Genomic DNA, 16820 nt, shown 5'->3' on the forward strand with positions numbered 1-16820 from the left:
CATCCAGAGCAAACATATTCCCCCTAGCCCTCTGTATTTTTCCTTTGATGTGCCTGCTATGTACCACTGATCCAGTTTCTGGGAAATGTATATAATTATGTCATTGACTGCAGGGATACTCATTGAGACCGTTTTCCCAAATATGTTAACACCAGCTTTGCTGACCAACTTAGTACAAGTAGTGACAGTACTACTGCTGTCAATTATTTCCCTTCAACTAAGGAAGTAAAAAAAAACACCCAGATCCACTATATGTGATAAAGAAGAAAAGACAGACCTTCAACAATAGGACAAGGGATGCAACTCTGCTGAATCAAAAGCATAAAGATCACCTGTGAACAATTCTAGGATCAGGAAATCTGAACATCTGTTTGTTTTCATTAGGAAATAGAAATGAAATGTAATGCTTTTGATTATTTATGACTTAAGCTGTGGTAAATTTGGCTGGTATGCAACTTTTACAGTAATATTAATAACACAGACATAAAGAAAAAGAAACAAAACAAGAAAGCAACTTAGCGAAACTGTTTTGTTTGTAGTCAGCTTTTTATACTTGGTTTTATACAACAAAAAACAATTTAAATTTAAAAAAGATGCTGATTTACTCTTTTGTAGTGTGTGTTTATGTGGTAAGTAAAGTTCCATGGTAAATTACTTTGTAAATTGTGTGGTAGGGGTACATAAAGGGGGTAACTTTTAGTGAGGTTTAGTGTGTGATTGTGTGACAGGGTGTGAATGTGGTTTTGATTTCTTGTTTCTTTGTGGCGGCTTTTATTTTAAATTCTTTATTAAAACAAGGTTAATTATCATTATATTAAAACATAGCATTTTAGTCATCAAGTTTTCTGTGTGTTTGTGGTAGTTATTAGTAGTGCAAATCCACATGTATGCATTATAAGTATGAATGTACGTCTTTTGTGTATGTGGTTAGCAAGCGACGAGCCGCTGGGGCGGTTGTAAGAAATCCCGGCAAGTTGGGGGCCGGTTGGGATTTGGGGGGGCCGGTTCAATTTTTGACTTACCGGCCCCCCTGGCCGGTAGCAAAAAAAGTTAAGGTACACCTCTGCATCTTATTTACTCCCCTTGCATGCTACCATTTTATGTTTTTGAGGCTATTTGGGGACGCTCCGTGGAGAGTCATTGTATGTTAACTTTTAAGAATGTCATCGCTTGTGCAAGTTTTTCTTGTTTTGGTTTGGAAAGTTTGTCAAACTTGCTGAAGAAGCCTGCAACTACCTCTTGATCTGTTTTGGAAATATCAAATGATAATAGCTTCTGAGATATGTTCAAAACAATTTCTCCCCCAAAATGGTGCAATGTCAGTGACGTTTTGGTTACAACAACTGTTTGTAGCGATGAACAAATTTGTCGATTTACTTCTTTTTTTGTCATTTCTTAGCTTTTCATGAAGAAGTTCAACCATGCCTTTTTTTGTTAATTTGTCATCATTCTGTTTGTTTTGCACGAAGCGCGTCACTGACGTGGAACTGTATTGTAACGTCTGTGGCACTTTAATACCATTAAATTTGTGCTTGTTACTGGTACATTTTAGCCAAACTCTTTGTGAGATTCTTTTATTTTTTTACTCAGAAATATACAATACTACCGGGAGAAATCTGTGAACAAACAAATAGATGCATTTGGCTTTTATTTTTGTCTTTTTTTAAAGCAATAAAACGGAGTGATGTGTATCGCTAATACTCCACGTTTTCATTATCTTAACCTTTGATGATAATAATTGCCAAGGAACATGAAAACAGTAGAAACAAAATGATGTCATTAAACACGCATTTGACAATGTAAATTATGTCAGAATGGTTTTATGCATTTCATTGAACCAACAAGTGTTTCTGTTTGCTTGACCGCTGTGGTCATTTTTTTTTTATGTGTAACGCACATTTAGTGAGAGATGACAGTTCTCGGCGGCTTATTCAAGTCTGGTGTGCATCAAAACAGCCTGCTTGCGTTTAAAGTGCCGGTATAATGGCCAAGGCTTTAGCTGAAAGCATGTGGCATTACAAACTAAAAATATCTGAAGAAGAAAACTGAAACAGAAAATAACGGAAGAACGCAACCGCCGACAATAACAACAGTATAGAGCAAATTGTAGCGCAATGCAAAGGAAAAGCTGCAAGTGGTGTGCTAAAAAAAAATATTTTACAAATGAACATGAAAGAGAAAGCTGGTTCAGCACTAACAAGTCTATTCCGCTGTGCATTCCGTTCACGGCAATCTTTTGACCGAGCGTTGAAAAACGTAAGATTATTTCTTCCTTAAATTTCGCGGAGAAAGGCGTCTGTTTTTACTGACACATCTCATCGGAGATAAACGCTGAGTACCACACAAAAATGCCCAACGCCCAAAATTGAAAACCGAGATCAGAACTTCATACAGCAGTATGTAACCACTACAACAGTGACCAAAATTCCTGGCAGACGCAAATTATTACAGACTGTATTACCGTCAAGGAAAGAAGGTCAAACTTCAAAGGAAAATCATAATGTATGCAGTAGGTGTAGCATAGCAGACGACACGTTACTGATGTGATTGGGGAATTGTCTCCCTTACATGTGTACTCGCCAATGCCACCTACCGGAGTGAGACAGTAGGAATAAACAGGCAGTCAAAATGAACTACGAGTTCGAGTGTATTAGTGTGGTTGTGCTTCGAGCAGGTTATGTCTGTCGTACCCTTGGGAGCGAGTCTACAATCTGGCGACGAGGATCTATGAAGTAACTTAGATTTAAACAAGTTTTTCGTCATTTTCTTGGCCGGTCGATCGAGTGAAATCGTGACGTCATTGAAAACTGTTTGTATACTGTGACGTATTCAGAAAGATGGCAGCGAACATTTTCTGTGTTGACAAATTCGATCCAACTGGTGACCCATCTAGCGTGTCTTCGAGATGGACGAGATGGAAGAAAAGTTTCGAGTTGTACATTGCTGCAAGAGGAGATGTGGGGAATAACCAGAAACGTCCACTGTTGCTCCACTGTGCTGGAGTGGAAGTTCAAAACATTTTTGATACACTGGATGGGGGAGCAAGCTACGATGAGGCAATGACTGCCCTGGATACATACGTCAAGCCCCTGCAGAATGAGACTTTTGAACGCCACCAGTTCAGGCAGATGACGCAGAAGGCAGGTGAGACGACGGCGCAGTTCGTTACACGTCTGAGGCAGAAAGCAGAGAACTGCAACTTCGGTGCTGCACGCGATGCGAGCATCAGAGATCAAGTCATCGACAGATGTCCAGACAGAGCACTGCAAGCGAAACTTCTGGCGAAGAGAGCTTTGACATTAGGACAGTTACTTGAAAAAGCACAAGCTCATGAGGCGGCAGTTTCACAGGTGAAGCAGATGGATGGCAGACCAAGTGAAAAAGAAACTGAACTTGTTAGTGCTGTTTCGAGACCACGACCCAGGAAACCGTTTGACCGCACTGACAGAAAGACTAAAACAGTCAGACAAACACGGACTGAAATGTTTTCGGTGTGGAAAGACAGGACATTTTGCAAAAGACGCGGCATGTCCCGCAAAAGGTAAAGAATGCACAAAATGCAAAACAATGAACCATTTTGCTTCTGTGTGCAAATCAAAATCAAAGCATCTGAACAATGTGCGTGAGAGTGATGATGATGATGATGAGCATGCATTTGTTGTTGACAAATTCTACAATTCCACAATTAATGTTGTTGTGGGGGGTGTCAATATGTCAATGATGATAGATTCTGGGGCTAGCTGCAACATTGTTGATAGGCAAAACTGGGAACAGTTGAAGAAAAAGAAAATGAAGTTTACATGCAAGAAAGTTGACAAACCAAGAAAGCTGTATGCTTATGGGCAGGACACACCTCTGACAGTAGCAGAAACATTTCAGGCTGAAATTGTTGTTCCTGGGGTTTCAGAAATTCACACAGCTGAATTTGTTGTCATTGAAGAGAAAGGCAAAGTCCCTCTTTTGGGAAAAGAAACATTAGAAAAACTGGGTGTTTTGAGAGTGGGATTGCCAAGAGAACCTGAAACTGTCAGATCTGTGTCACTGTCAGACAAACCAGAACAAAGGTACCCAGAGTTGTACAAAGGGTTGGGTAAACTGAAGAATCAAAAGATTACACTGCAAGTGAATGTAAAAAATGTTCAGGCAGCTCGCCGGATTCCATTCAGCCTCCGGGAAAAGGTTGAAAAGAAAATCGCGGAGCTAGAGGAACTCGACATTATCGAGCGCGCAGAAGGTCCGACTTCGTTTGCTAGCCCGATCGTAGTGGTTCCTAAACCCAACAGTGATGACATTAGGCTATGCGTAGACATGAGACAGGCCAATGAAGCGGTTGAGCGTGAACGTTTTCCTATACCGACTATCGAAGAAACACTGATCAAAATGAACGGAAGCTAAGTTTTCACAAAGCTTGATTTGAAGTGGGGGTTTCATCAGCTCGAGTTGTCTGAAAAGTCGCGTCCCGTCACAACATTCGCAACACACATCGGATTATTTCGGTACAAGCGTTTGATGTTCGGAGTGACGTCAGCGCCAGAAATCTACCAACATACTATCCAAGACGTGATTCGCGATTGTCCGGGTGCATGGAACATGACAGATGACATCATCATACATGCAGAAACAGTCGAGGAACATGACCGGAGACTCGACAAGGTACTACGCACACTACAAGAGAATGGCCTCACACTCAATCCAGACAAATGTGTCTATCGGATGTCCGAACTTCAGTTCATGGGGTTCCTACTTTCGGAGAAAGGGATAGGGCCAACATCCGCAAAAGTAGAAGCAGTGAAAAACGCAAAACAGCCGACTTTAGCGTCGGAAGTCAGAAGCTTCTTGGGGTTAGTAAACTTCAACGCTCGCTTCATAGAAAATTTGGCGACCAAAGCCGAACCACTGAGAAAATTGACTAGAAAGAACGCACCATTTCAGTGGAAAACAGAACAAGAAAAGGCATTTCAAACTTTGAAGGATGATTTGTCGAAAGCTGAAAACGTCGCGTACTTCGGTCCGAAAGCCGAGACGCGTATTGTTGCAGACGCGAGTCCAGTCGGACTAGGTGCAGTTCTCACACAAGTTCAGAACGGTGAGAAAAGAGTGATCTACTATGCTAGCCGTAGCTTGTCGGATGTCGAACGACGTTACTCACAAACTGAGAAAGAAGCATTAGCTCTTGTATGGGCGTGCGAGCGATTTCACCAGTATGTGTACGGTATTGAGTTCACACTTGAAACCGACCACCGCCCACTGCAGTTCATCTATTCCAAACGTTCGAAACCGTCGGCGCGTATCGAGCGATGGGTGCTTCGGTTGCAGAGCTACCAATTCACGGTGGAATACAAGCCGGGCTCACAGAACATTGCCGACTCGTTGTCGCGACTCGTGAACCAAGACACTGAACGTGTTTGTGGTCGAAACGTTGCGGAAGAGTATGTGTACTTCGCTGCGAAGAAGGCCGTACCGAGGGCAATGACAGCACATGAAATTGAAGAGGCTTCAGCTGTAGATGAAGAGTTGTCTGCAGTAAGAGAGCGTATCAAATCAGGAAACTGGGAAAAATGCCCGAACGTAGCGTACAAAGCGCTGAAAGATGAGTTGACCAGCCTTGGGAAACTTGTTCTACGTGGCACTAGCATTGTGATTCCGAAAGCACTGAAAGAACGCGTTGTTGAAATAGCACACGAAGGACACCAAGGGGTGGTAAAAACAAAAGAAAGAATTCGAACCAAAGTGTGGTGGCCCGGTCTCGACAAAGAAAAATGTGTACGTTCTTGTCACGAATGTCAAATTGTCGGAATGCCGTCAAAGCCGGAACCGATGGTTCGAACCACATTCCCAGATGGTCCATGGGAAGACTTGGCAGTTGACTTGCTTGGCCCGTTGCCAAGTGGAGAGTCGATTCTAGTAGTAGTAGACTACTATAGCCGGTATTTCGAGACCGCAGTTCTGAGAAATACAAAAGCAGAAAAAATTGTGGAGTGTCTGGAAACAATGTTCACAACACATGGGCTACCATTTTCCCTGAAATCGGACAATGGTCCCCAGTTCATTTCCGCCGAATTCAAAGAATTCATGACTACACACGGAATTATGCACAGGCACACAACGCCATTGTGGCCACAGGCCAATGGTGAGGTAGAACGCCAAAACCGAACATTGATGAAAGCGATCAAAATAGCACACTCCGAAGGCAAAGACTGGAAAAAAGAACTGAACACATTTCTGTTGTCATACAGAACCACACCACATCAGACTACTGGAGTTAGTCCAGCAGAACTGCTTTTCAAGCGAAAACTTCGGACAAAACTTCCAGACATTGATTCCATCGTCAAGGCCGAACTTGATGAAAACATCCGTGACCGCGACAAAATCCGGAAAGAAATAGGGAAACAGTATGCCGATGATAAGCGCCGTGCAACAGAAACAAAGATATATGTAGGTGATGACGTGTTGCTTCAGCAGAAAAGACAGGACAAGTTGTCAACCACTTTTGAGCCGGAACCATACAAGGTGGTAGACAAAACTGGTTCTCAACTTCTTGTCGAATCACCAGCCGGTGTTCAGTACAAAAGAAACGTCGCACACACAAAGAAATATGTTCACAACAAACAGACAAACGAACATACAGACAACGCGAACGTTCCGGACACGCAGACAAACACACAGACAAACACGCAGACACATGACCAAACAGTTTGTCCACAACCGCTCAGACAGTCCACCAGAATCAGAAAACCACCTGAGAAGTTGAAGGATTACATTGTGGGAAACATGTAATTTTGCATCATGCAAATGTTTGGAAATGCTCTTGTTAAGGTTGAACAAAATGTTGATATGTTTGAAGTTTGACAGTAATGTTCAGTATGGCTATTGTGCAACAGTTTAAATGTTTAAACAAATGTATTTACAGTTCGTGGTCAAGTGGACAAGGTTTAAATTTTGAGTTTATTAACTGTTCAAATGTTTGAGGAAAGAAAGAGAATGTAGCATAGCAGACGACACGTTACTGTACATGTGTACTCGCCAATGCCACCTACCGGAGTGAGACAGTACGAATGAACAGGCAGTCAAAATGAACAACGAGTTCGAGTGTATTAGTATGGTTGTGCTTCGAGCAAGTTATGTCTGTCGTACCCTTGGGAGCGAGTCTACAGTAGGCGCCAAAAGAAACGCACTATATTCGCCACACTGTTAATTGCAAGTTTTTTTTTTTGTCATTTTCAAATTGTCGAAAAATAGGAACCAGATAAGGTACATCAAAAAGAAAAACAGATTCGAGGATGATACTTTAATGGCTGTACGAGTAGTGCATAGTTTTTGATCGTTTTTTCAACAACAAAAATTAAACTTTTGATAAATTGTGCAATACAGGGTAGAGGTCAAGCGAGTCGTCGTTGCAAGAAAACGTGTCACTTTATTTACAACAAGGTAAAGACACCACATCACAGGTGTATGTAGTAAATTCATCCATCTATACATGATAATGTTTAATACGATTTATAGGCCAAAACGTTATATGATCGCAAATGTGACTCAGCAAACAAGTTAGTTATTGCGACAAATTTCGCACCCCCATTCAAGCATTATTTCCTGTGTCATTTCAGTCAAACGTTCTATGCCATTTAATTGAGGTCGTTTCTTTTTTCCCCCTCCTGTACTGTGCTTGAAGCGTACCAAGAGTTTAAGAAGAACAATACAGACTTAACAGATGGACACATCTACCATTGCTGTTCTTCGCCCTGCTAATGTTGTTGCAGTATGAGAAAGGGACCAAGACGTGAGCTGCTGTAACTAATCTAATAACGTTGACTTGCTCTGTGAAGCACGAAGAAAAGTTCAACCTCATTTTTCAAACAGTCAAGCTTTCCTTCGGATGCATGTATTTGACACAGATAACGTGAAATGCCGTCTTTGACAATTTGAGGTTGATGTCAACATTTACGAAGGTTCTTCAGGGGGAACCCGACACTTAATGGTTATTAAAATAACAGAAGACACGACAGCCGAGAAAGTCATCTTAACGACAGCTAAATACCATCTGTGACAAGGACGGATTCTAGTCAGAATCAGCAGCCAGTTATCTTTCGGCAGGCGTGTACTTGTTTACTCGATATATCGCTACGTTTTATTTTCCCTTTTTTGACAGTCGAGAAGTTGTCAGAAAATTTGGGATCGGCGAAGGAATTAATGTTTAGGGACCTTGGTGGGCGACCTGGGGCAGTGACCTTGACCGGTGACCTTGACCTTAAATGTGTTGAATATCTTTGCTAGAAGTGTAAGTTTTGTTTGTATATCCATCAATATAATAGTACATATTATGTACACAGTTTTATAGAATTAAAATCATTAGTTCACAAGTTATTTACATGGGAAATGGTGCGGGTAAACAAACGGACGCACCAACGGACAGATAGACGGGGGGACAATTAGGAAATCGGTCTTGTAAACCTTTCTTTCTTTTAACACATAAAAATGATGCCCCTTTTTTCATTGAATTCACACGTGCCCTTTTGAACATTGTTTTTATGGCAACTAATGTCTATATTTGTGTGCGAATGCCACGTCAGTGACGCTGGAATTGCCCTTAAAGGTATCCTAAAAACTGTACACATTAGATGTTTAATGACGATTTGTTCACTTGGATCTATGCCATGCAGTCATTTTTAGATATCTCTTGACGTTACTAATAATGATGACGTAATACATGATGTAAACCTCGAGAAGGTGTGTCATAGAGGTGACAATGAAAACATGCACAAAAATGGTACACTGAAATAGATGTGTCATTTAAATGATCGTGTTGAAAATCTCAAACATGTACGGGAAAATACTGGGCACAACAAGGCTACCCTTATTTATTATCATAGCGAATGTGGTGTATCTTCATTCCCTAATTAATTTCTCACTAATGTAAAATGTCACATTCTGCCACAGTACACATTCACACACATAGAAACACACACATACCTTACAAACTGTGCATCGTGGACACTAGCATCACCTTGCTTGTCTCCTGAAGACAAAGCTGGTGTAGCAGACTGTGGGAAAGTCAGTCTTCCTGATAGTATGATCTGTGAGCTCAGTGGAGATACAAGACTTTCCCGGTGGCCTGACGATGTCACTGCTGATACCTTCGATGTCAATGGAGTATCCTGGTTTGGCGAGGGACTGACCTGTGAGAGTGATGGTTGCAGGTGAGTTGCCTGCACACTTGGAGCCCTGGCCAGTACGGTACGAGATAGTGCCGGAGTAGTGTGACTCCCTGATGGCAAAACACGTGACACTGATGGCTGGAAAAGAGAATCCTGTGTGTACGCTGCATCGACATGTAATTGTTGTTGACGAGTTGGCTGACTACCTGCCACTTGGGTCCATGAGGACTGATGAGGCAGAACAATAGTACGGTTTCCAGTTGGATGAACCGGTGCAACTTCAGACCGAGTGTACACAGTCTGCATTCCTTGTGGAGAGAGTTGAGAGCTAGACGGATTGAAATACCTAACCAGGGTTTCAGGCTGAACGACTGGTAAGTTTTGAAATGGAAGAGTGGTAACCTGGTTCCATGATGGATTGACTTGTGCTGGTGATGAAGAAGAAGACTGACTGCCTGATACAATCTCAGTTAATGAGGGATACAATATATATTCGGTCTGGCCGCCCGAGTGACTGGCCAGCATTGGCTGATGAGGTGAGGGGGTAGCCTGGTTTCCCGATGTGTTGAACGATGAGCGTGATGGTTCTGATTGAACGAACCGATTCCATGAAATATCGCCGTGTGCAAGCGATGGAGGTGGAAGAGGAGCATGGCGCTGTGAGGACCAGACCTCTGGAGGTAGGTGTGCTGGTAGAGTACCATGGCTGACTTGTGGCGGTGGGTGTGTTGACAGAGTACCATGGCTGACTTGTGGCGGTAGGTGTGTTGACAGAGTACCATGGCTGACTTGTGGCGGTAAGTGTGTTGACAGAGTACCATGGCTGACTTGTGGCGGTAAGTGTGCTGGCAGAGTACCATGGCTGACTTGTGGCGGTGGGTGTGTTGACAGAGTACCATGGCTGACTTGTGGCGGTGGGTGTGTTGACAGAGTACCATGGCTGACTTGTGGCGGTGGGTGTGTTGACAGAGTACCATGGCTGACTTGTGGCGGTAAGTGTGTTGGCAGAGTACCATGGCTGACTTGTGGCGGTGGATGATGGCATGGGGGAACTTGTACCTCCACTGCCGGTCCCTGTGGTGCAGATACAGGAAACAATTAGTACTTGTGCTAGGTAAATACAAAATCTCTAAATTTGCGAGACAGTGTCAATGTATTGGTATAGTTATAAGACATACTACCTGTGTTACCTTTGTAGCTTCCTTCGTAACAATCTTATAGGTTCAAACTCTTTTTGTTGGTGGCGGTATTATTTTATGTTAATGGACAGTAGTAGATATTCAGCAAACTAGATTTGCTCATCATCTTTGTTTTAGTGTTAGCAAAACAACCTGAACAGCAAGACCAGTGACTAAACTTTAAGTGTTGTTAATATTTGTGTAATCTTTTCAGCCTGACAATAAACTCATTATGCTGATACACATCAACTCGAACGAAAAAAAAGCTGAACATGGGTTCCTTTAAAGTCTGTGAACACGCTTCAGTATGTTGCCAAGACACACAGGCCGGTTTTCTTTTTAAGAGAGAACGGGCCAGACGTCCAAAGCATACTTACTAGCAGAATGTTTCGGTTCGTACAGCTGTCTGCAAGGCAGTTTGTGCAGTGCACGTGCTTGGAATGGCATGCACAGTACTCGTCTCTGTTGCAGTGTGATTGCTGGCTGCACTGACAACACCTGGGCTGAAAATACACGTCGGGTAAACGGGACACGTGTTCAGATTACAGTTCAAGGAGAAGAACAATAGACAATGCTATAGTTCCACCTGAATGAATCGCAGAGAGAGAGAGAGAGAGAGAGAGAGAGAGAGAGAGAGAGAGAGAGAGAGAGAGAGAGAGAGAGAGAGAGAGAGAGAGAGAGAGAGAGAGAGAGAGAGAGAGAGAGAGAGTGGGAAGGGGGAGATGCTTTCTTGTGGGATCCTTATCATGAAATGGTGTTGCTCTTGTATGAACATTGTTTTGAAATGAGTTATTTGCAAGTATGCTCCAGGAAAACAGAGAACAGGTCCATTTTTTCAAACGATAGCTTTTTTTTTTTAAGGAAATGAAAGCGTTTATGTCGGTTATCTATGTAGATTTGTAAGCCTGGTCCATGACAAGCAAACAAGCACACAAACAAGCGAAAAGGCACGTTGAAGAGAAAGAGGCTTACCTCGCTGTACTCCAACTGGGTCACTGGCTGATCTGATCCAGAAAAACTTGTCATGTTGCTGGTTGTTTATGATCGACCTGAAATTCAAGCATTATACATTATATATTCTAACATTGTGACATTATTGAGTGATGTCGATGTGTGCTTGTGTTTGACCTCATACAGCATGGGCTTCTAAAACTGTGATATAAAATGATGACATTGGTTTTTTTCCGCTTGTCTCTGACTTTAAAGAACACGTGTATTCAGCACTGTGATATGAGATGTTTTGTGTGTATGTGTACTGTTATGAAATAATAACAGGTATGTCGAAAAAATGGATGTCAACATGACCCAGCAGGCTGGTTAGTTGTTGGTTTTAACGTCCCTTAATGAACCCTTATGTGTTTGAAGCACATGCTGTTTGATGCACGCATCGACATTATAAGATGTTTGATGGGTTGTTGACAGACCAGCTTTTTTGTCGGTCCGAGGGGGAGCATATCGTCTTTTGTTTCATGTTTATTGACCAAGGCCGAAGGCCGCGGTCAGTAAATATGAAACAAAAGTCGATATGCCCCCCGAAGACCGACAAAAAAGCTGGTCTGTCAACAAACCACGAAACATCGTTTTTGTCATCATTTTGGTAGTGAGAAAATAAGTGCACAATCAACCCAAGGAGCCATGCCTTGAAACACGGGTTCCGTGCTGATAACCACAGGAGTCCCGGTTTGATAACCACTGGAACTCAAAGATGGCGTGTGAAAGCAACTTTCTGTGTTTTTGAGTTCATTAAATGTTGGGATGAATATGTCAGGTTTGAGGATGCACAGTTCTGTAGGTTCATCTCGGTATTCCACCCCCTCGGCTTTCTGTTGTAAATATTAAGCTGAGTGATCGAATGTGGAAGCTACGTTTGGTCAAAGGTCACAGAAGATTTGCGTTGTGCAGCGAAGGAAAGAATCGCGATCTTGTTTCCGACTCAGTACCTCATTGTTTTTCATTAGACCTGTCATTCTGCTTGCTCGGCTTTGTTAGATGTTTGCATATCTTGTTGCTATTTTCTTTGCTTTTATTATTGTTTCTTATTTGCGTTTCGTTTATCGATACAACGTCTTGTGCTCGGGTCAAAATGTGTGTGTCAGGGGTCGTTTTACTTGAACTTGACGTTCGTGTTTCTCCGAACGTCTGTGTATCGAAACAAAGATCCACGCACTCCATGACTCTGTAAGAAGACAAAACACATCGCTAGGTTTCATTTGTTTTTGATGAATGTATGACCTTTCATGAAGTAGTTTTGTTTTTTGTTTACTTTTCCCAGTTTGCCAGTTCGTTTTTGGAACTTTGCAAAGCAGTGTCGTGTCGTCTGTTTAGGTCTGGGGAAACACCAATGAAAAGAGCCGAAGAAACCCCGAGCGTTTCTATTGGGTTTTCTTTTGATTATCCATGTATAACCTGCTTCCTGCAACTATGGTAACCGGGGATTTATTGCCTGGGGAACATGAGATTTATTTCCCAGGTGCGTGTGAATGAAAACTCGTGAAAATGATGACAACACTCATTATTACCAATTCAGTGCCCCATATGGCTTTTTGACCAATCAAGACGGATTCTATGTGACCCTCTAAATGTTATAACGTTCAGACTATCAAGCTAAAAATTAACAAGACAAAGTAACAATTTAAATCAACAATATCAGCGTGATTTATTATAAAGAATGACACGTCAAATGCTGTCGGATAATACTCTCTTTATCTAAAAAATACCAAAATGCGAGTTTTGTCGGTGGGTGCTTTACGGAACAGCAAGGCACCGCCCATCCTCTGAGTGTGCAATGCCGACCCGCTCACTTGAAATCTAAATTATCTAAGTTGGGAAAAATCAAGTGAAATTGCGGCACTCGCTTTAGATCAAATGTATCTTTACGTTATTTTCCATCCGTCTGGAGTCGGTTCTAAATCTGTCGCTCTCTGTTCAACAAGAAAAAGCGAAGCAACCGAAACATGGTTTATCTTGTGAGATTGTTGTGTGTCAAACGCATTTGACCTGTGAATATTCATCACGTCAGGTGTGTTACTCTGATTGGCTGACCCAGGTCACGAGAATTCTTTGACTGACAGGCATAATCAGGTAGGAGCGCTCAAGTTCCCATTGCGGCTGTTCTGTCTAATTCGCGGGGTCGCTTCGAAATTTGTTTTGGTCGAATTAAACGGTAATAAAACGGTTATTTCTAATATGCTGACTGTTAGCAAATGATAACTGACATGTCTCACAAACGATATCAGCATTCGCCTAAAAGGCTCATGCTTAATATATTTTTCTCGACATGCCTGTTATCATTTACTATCAGTCAGCATATTATAAATAACTCAGAATAATATCAGTGCTAAAATGATATAAACATTATGCGGGACCAAGCCGGCAGGCGAATGTTGATATCATTATTGAGACATGTCTGTTAACATTAATTGCTAACTGTCAGAGTATTAGAAATAACACTCTTCTTGAGGATTTGATTGTTTATTTGTTCACATATTCACAATAGAATCTGCATAATGTCATCAGTAGTGGTTTTGTGGAAAAATTGAATACCCCATACTCATGTTTCAGTTTTTATTTTGCACATTAAGTCTTATTCTAATTGTTATTTTTGATATCAGCTATCCTTAATTTTACAGAACAAATCCCTTTTTAAAAAAAGCTTATTATTTTTACAAAGTGTAGACTCCACTGAATTTGCTAACATTTTATAGATTTCTACTCATACAACTTATTCCGAGAATACAGGGTTGATTAGGGTAAACATATAGTTGAGTGGATTCGAGTTTTATTCGTCTTACCTATGGTTTTCATGTGTCGATTGTCCTTCTGGTCAGTACATCAGATCCAGACACTCGACCTGCTGTGATTCACTGTGGGGGTGAGGCTGATATAAATAGTTAGTTAATTAATTTATTTTACAATTCCTGTGTTTTGTCATGCAACGTCATGGTCAATACTTGCACGCACTCGCCTAACCAAGGGCGAATAAGAGAACACACACACACACACACACACATACACACACACACACACACACACACACACACACACACACACACACACGCGCGCGCGCGCGCGCGCGCACGCCCACACACACACTAACACAAACGCATACACAAACACCTACACACACACTTGGACGCAAAAACAATCAAGAAAGAAAATAATACTTAGTCATTATACGAAATTACAAGAGTCACCTTCAACTCCGAAATATAAAATGGTTCTCAAGTTAAGCTGAAAATCAAGCAGGCAAACATGAAAGCACCAACAACATCAACAAGAACAAGAACAAAAACAAGAACAAAAACAAGAACAAGAACTAGAACACAAACAAGAACAAGAACAAGAACAAAAACAAAACAATCAAATACATACAATTGCTGGAAATGGAATGAACAATTTGATATCACGAGACATGAATGATATTAAAATAGCTGCAAATAGAACAAGACATTCGATACACCATGGAAACATTCATCCGAACGTGACAGTACAAAAGAAGGGGAACGTTTTTTTTTTTGTAATGAAATAATCCAGGAGTATTCGAATTGCAAAACGGGTACTTATCAATCAGTCTTTCCATCAAATAAAAACATGAACAAACAACGGCACAATTCAATTAAACTGAAAAATGTAAACATTTAGGGTTAGACTAGAACAATCCACAGGAACTTCAAAGGGTTTGCTAATTAGTATATACATATCAATCAATCAATCAATCAATGAGTCTTATATCGCGCATATTCCGTGGGTACAGTTCTAGGCGCTCTGCAGTGATGCCGTGTGAGATGAAATTTTATACGGCCAGTAGATATATATTACTATATACATACATATTACTACATACATACATATTACTATATGCATATATATTATATATACATACATATTACTATATACATACATATTACTACATACATACATATTACTATATACATAATATTTAAGGGGATCATTGTTTTAATTAGCATCTCAAAATATCGTGCAGAATAATTGTGCTTCACTTCAAACATCAACGTAAATTGCAAACATGCTTAGTTTCATACTGAAAGCACTTATGTTTTTAACATAGCAGCGTTCTTTGTTGAAGCAGCTAGTGTTATTAAATGCACTAAGTCAGTGTAAAATCAACGAACCTGACAGCCGGAAGAATTATTCTCAGAATGTGTTTTGTCAAAGTTGATTTTGTTGCTATGTTGTATATGTTATTCCAAAATGTCTTGAGTTACTTATTTTCTCCTCATTGTTCAGTTGTGTACAATTGCCTGTCATTGACGTATGCGTTGAATAATATGCTTACACTTGAATGCGTAGTTATGCCATGGTTGTATGTCATGAATAACTAGTCAACAAACAGCACACACTAATTCTGAACATGTTTCATTGACGTTCAGATCATCAAGTAAACAAGGTTCTTGTTACAATTTTTCGCATGTCTTTTTCAAACACCATTACCTATATACTCCAGCATATTAGACAAAGTCGTCAATGATTTTTTCCTAGGCAATACGCGAGAAGTTAGGACAGTGTTTTGATTAATGTGTGAATACGAATGTTGATGCAACGATTTTATAAGACCATGCAACATTAACATTTCAACGTTTCTGATTCTTTGATTAACTATATTTCTGCTCCTGATGTTTCAACTTTTGTCACAATTAAAAACATGCACAGTTTTAATCGATTTCATTGAACAATGAGATCATCTTGGTGCGTTCCCAACTTTTGTGATAAATTGGATATGACGTCATCAAAACATAAATCTAAATAATGGAGAACACCAGCTTTGGGGATAGTTCCTGACAGAGGTCACATGCAAAACGTGATCAACATATTCTCAGTCCGATTCCCAGTCTATATCAAAACACTTACTCAAACGTTGACTAAATGAATACATCGAACTTTAATCCCCAAAATGGCCGACCTACCGTACCGTACCGACCTCTTTTTTCCGCCAGGTCATTGGAAACAAACATTTATTGTTTTGGAACTTAAGATTATCCAGTTTACTTGTTTGATAATGTGCTGTCAGGTTAATGTTCAAGATGAAGCACAATCATTCTGCCGGAAAGTTGCACTTACCTCTGAAATGGTGGTCGACACTGGGCTCAGCAAAGCTGCGTGTTGTGAATCTAAACTTACCTGGGTTTCTTCGTCACTTTCACTCTACGTGCATGTGTTTTGGTAGTTATAGTCAAGTTGTGCGTGGCTGGTGGCCAGATGCATTCGTGTATGTCATTGTACTGCACACTCGCACACAGTTCAAGCCAGTGTCTTCCTGTACCAGTCATTTGTCCCGCTTTCGATGAGGAAAGTTTGTGTTACATACAGCAACTCAATCAGAGAACTCGAAAGTGAGAGAGATGAGAGGATTACTTTCTTACCCGCGTATATTTCAGGTAAATGTAAAAGCTTTGTTTGGTAGTAGGGGAAGGGCTCAGAATATGGACCACTTTTTGTTACATGCTGATAACTAGCTTGTTTCCTTGCGAAT

General features: G+C 41.0%; 1 protein-coding gene across 1 annotated transcript in view; it reads right to left on the minus strand.

Annotated features, from left to right (window-relative positions):
- The window catches only part of LOC138956734 (polycystin-1-like protein 3), a 35752-nt gene that overhangs the window by 6868 nt on the left and 12064 nt on the right, over positions 1-16820 (minus strand). Inside the window, exons 2-5 of the mRNA XM_070328012.1 lie at positions 14122-14207; positions 11303-11379; positions 10708-10833; positions 8968-10226 (exon numbers count right to left, since the gene is read on the minus strand). Coding sequence (XP_070184113.1) covers positions 8968-10226; positions 10708-10833; positions 11303-11356 — 1439 coding nt within the window. The 5' untranslated portion in view covers positions 11357-11379; positions 14122-14207. The remainder of the gene's footprint in view (positions 1-8967; positions 10227-10707; positions 10834-11302; positions 11380-14121; positions 14208-16820) is intronic.

Source organism: Littorina saxatilis, unplaced genomic scaffold (assembly GCF_037325665.1).
Source record: "Littorina saxatilis isolate snail1 unplaced genomic scaffold, US_GU_Lsax_2.0 scaffold_563, whole genome shotgun sequence".
In the NCBI taxonomy this organism is placed as follows: domain Eukaryota; kingdom Metazoa; phylum Mollusca; class Gastropoda; order Littorinimorpha; family Littorinidae; genus Littorina; species Littorina saxatilis.